Source organism: Aureococcus anophagefferens, assembly GCF_000186865.1.
Source record: "Aureococcus anophagefferens unplaced genomic scaffold AURANscaffold_857, whole genome shotgun sequence".
In the NCBI taxonomy this organism is placed as follows: domain Eukaryota; class Pelagophyceae; order Pelagomonadales; family Pelagomonadaceae; genus Aureococcus; species Aureococcus anophagefferens.
The window spans coordinates 3,076-4,196 of NW_008706126.1; the positions used below are offsets into that span (position 1 = coordinate 3,076).

The window sequence follows — 1,121 nt, forward strand, 5'->3', positions numbered from 1 at the left end:
GGCGACCGTGCAGGCGACGAGGGGCGTGCGCACGACGCGCAGGAGCACGCGGCCCGGGTCGCGCTCGGGCCCGCGCGGCGCCGACGCCGCGGACGGCCGCGGCGAGTCCTCGATCGTCGGCGCGACGTCGTCGTCGTCGTCCGGGGGCGCGTCGGGCCCGGGCGACGCGGCGCCCATGAGCAAAAAGCCCACGGGGTTGAGCAGGAGCAGGGACACGGGCGAGAGCAGGTAGAGCATGCTCACCATCTCCGGCCGCGTGTCCTTGTACAACGCCGTCATCACCGGCAGGCCCAGCGCGAAGTCGTTGGACTGCGTGCAGAAGATGGCGCGCAACGCGGACACGGCGACGACCTTGCGCTGCTGCGTCGCGTCGCCGCCGCGCCGCGACTCGAGGAGCGCCGTGCAGAGGAGCACTCCGAAGAAGACGGCGGCCTTGCCCGTCGCGATCGCGACGAGGAGGTGGACGTCGATGGACGCGAAGCTCAGCGTCGCGAGCTCCTTGAAGAGCAGCGCCGGCAGGGAGAACCGGCCGATGAAGGTGCCCAACGCCCGCGGGCCCTCGCCCTCGACGCGGATGACCTTGACGCGCCCCGCAAAATAACCCGACGCGATGACGAGCGCGCAGGAGAAGAGCGCCGCGGCGAAGGACGGCATCGTGAGTGCTTTCTTGGGAGATGTGCTTTCTCCTCTATCGAGGACGGCGCGTCATGCGCGCAACATCAATCTCTCGCACGCAACACCTCGACGAATCACACGAGCACGAGCGGCACGTTCGCCGTCAAGGTCGTCCTTGCCTCTGCGCCGGTTGCTCTCGTGGACGCCTCCATCATGAGCTACACGTCGGACGTGGACGTGGAGCTCGGGAGCCCCGCGGAGATCGCCGTGCTCTCGGCCCTGAACGCGCGCCTCGACGCCATCGACGTCGCCGGCTGCGACGCCATCTTCGACCTGCTCGATAAACACAACCGCAACGTCCTGAGCCTCGAGGAGCTGCGCGAGGGCGTGCGGAGCGACGCCGTCGAGGACTACATCCGCGAGACGGGCAACGTCGTCATGAAGGGGCTGCTCAAGGACTGGGAGCGGTCCGAGGCGCGCGTCGGCAGGCCGCTCGCGGCGCTCGA

The 1,121-nt window shown here is 69.6% G+C and overlaps 1 protein-coding gene across 1 annotated transcript; it reads right to left on the minus strand.

Moving 5' to 3' along the window:
* Nucleotides 1-279: 279 nt before the first annotated feature.
* On the minus strand, nt 280-681 carry AURANDRAFT_9695 (hypothetical protein; the record flags this gene model as incomplete). The annotated part of the gene is made up of 1 exon (XM_009044817.1): nt 280-681. A coding segment is annotated over one exon (402 nt), but the record flags the coding sequence as incomplete, so codon positions are not given.
* Nucleotides 682-1,121: the final 440 nt, after the last annotated feature.